Source organism: Apaloderma vittatum, unplaced genomic scaffold (genome assembly GCF_000703405.1).
Source record: "Apaloderma vittatum isolate BGI_N311 unplaced genomic scaffold, ASM70340v1 scaffold37273, whole genome shotgun sequence".
Classification (NCBI taxonomy): Eukaryota; Metazoa; Chordata; class Aves; order Trogoniformes; family Trogonidae; genus Apaloderma; species Apaloderma vittatum.
The window spans coordinates 2,426-4,327 of NW_009708042.1; the positions used below are offsets into that span (position 1 = coordinate 2,426).

Below are 1,902 nucleotides of genomic sequence, written 5' to 3' on the forward strand. Positions count from 1 at the left end.
TGCGTTTGTCTCAAGTTTGAGCCAGTACTTCTGCACAGGAGGACCAGCACGTGTAGTGAACAGTCCTTCCTTCCCATCAGGGGCACCAGGAGTTGAGGAAGATGCTGAGATCTTTGATTTCCTCCTTCTCCAGCAGGGATTTAGGTTGTCAAGCTCCTGGCGAGCTGCTTTCAGAGCTCAGGTGTGGCTGTTGAAGGCCAGCTTTGGTGTTTCTCTTCCCACCTCTAGGTCCTGGAGCTCCTGAGGGTGGCCTGGAAGAGGCGCCTGATTTTCACGGTGGGCACCTCCAATACCACGGGCGAGAGCGACACGGTGGTGTGGAACGAGATCCACCACAAGACGGAGATGGACACCAACCTGAGCGGCCACGGCTACCCCGACCCCAACTACCTGGACAACGTGCTGGCCGAGCTGGCCGCCCAGGGCGTCACCGAGGACTGCCTGAGACAATGAGCTGGGGGGGTCCGGCTGGGCCGGGCACGCGTCGGGGTCCCACCTCGTGCACTTACTCCTGTTGCCTTAAGTTCCTGTGTCCGAGCGCCCATCACACTGAGCAATAACACTGACCCGCGGGAACCCTGCTGCTCCACGCGGCCTCTTTTTTGGGAGGAGGGAAGGACGTTTTTGTAGAAGTTGCGTGTGCCTCTCGGGGTGGGCTCCGTGGCTGGGGGCCAGTGGTCCTGAGGTGACGGGGCTCGTCGTGAAGGCAGGACCTCGCCATGGCAATGCTGGGAACAGGAGCATCTGGCTTTGCCCACACCTCGTGTCCCCATGGCATCTGCTGTTCCGCCTTCCTGTGAGCTGGGACGTGGCCCAGTTTTGTGGCACCTGCCTTGGCTTGGTCCTCCTGGGTCCAGCACGTCCTGGACTCTCCAGGAGGTGATTTTCTTTCTGTCATGCCAGTATGAAAATGAAAGATTTTTTTGGAGCCATCAAGGGCTGGAGCTTTCCCTGGTGTGTCCATCCTGTGCTTGCTGCCTCCTGGTTGCCCTCTGCTGCACGTCCTAGGGAGAAAACCTTGGAATTCCAGCAGAGTTTGGGGATGCTGAAGGATGGGTGCTCCTGGGGAGCAGCACGTTTGCGTCTGCGAGTTGCTGAGCTCTGCACAACTGGGCTGTGTCTGCTCCTCCCCTGCCCCGGTTGCGAAAGGGAGGGATTTGGAGTTGAAACCTCGCCTTTCCGTCCCCGGATCATGTTGTCCCAGCCATCAAACAGGTGAACTGAAGCAAAAACGGAGCGGGGCTCGCCCAACCCTGCACGAAGAAAGAATTTCCTGCCCGGCGCAGCCCAGAGCGGCTTCGGCAGCAAAAAAAAATTCGGACGAAGCCTCCCCTTCCCCGGCCTGCGCCCTCGTCCCTGGCCGTCACCTGCCATGGGGACATGAGGCATCTCTGAAAAACCTGGTGCTGAGCCCGCGGCGAGGCGGGAAGGGACAGAGCAGGGCTGGTACAGATGAAAACGTAACCATGATGGTGCTGGTCAGAGCAGGAGGGGTGCAGAGCCCTGAAATAAGTGTTTATCGTGCTACTGGACTGGTCTGACGAAAATGTTTGCCCCTCCTTGGCTGGAGTCCTGCGGTGGCTGTTTCTGCCTTCCCCCTGAGGCGCCAAGTTGTTTGCAGCAGGGGAGGTGGGTTATTATTAGCCAAGCCTTGACCCTGCAGGTATGCCAGCCCCGCGTCCCTGCTGAAACTGTGACTCAGTGTCCCCCTGAGTCATTCTCCCTCCCTGCCTTGCTGGGGGGGCCCTGGGGTGGCAGGCGGGGAGCTGGCGTGTCCCCATGGCTGCTGGGAAGGAGGAGGGTGGGACAAAACAGGGACTGGAGGAGGGAGGAGGGATGGGGGCTGCAGCTGGACCACATAATCCTTGAATGCCCCATTTCCACTTAATCTGAAGGCGTGAT

The 1,902-nt window shown here is 59.4% G+C and overlaps 1 protein-coding gene across 1 annotated transcript in view; it reads left to right on the top strand.

The window, feature by feature from the left end:
- Positions 1 to 565, top strand: part of LOC104271679 (probable E3 ubiquitin-protein ligase DTX2) — a gene marked incomplete at its 5' end in the record, with an annotated part of 2,751 nt that extends 2,186 nt beyond the window's left edge. Inside the window, one exon of the mRNA XM_009866416.1 lies at positions 229 to 565. Within this exon, the coding sequence (XP_009864718.1) occupies positions 229 to 453 (225 nt within the window). The remainder of the gene's footprint in view (positions 1 to 228) is intronic.
- Between the last annotated feature and the right edge of the window lie 1,337 nt (positions 566 to 1,902).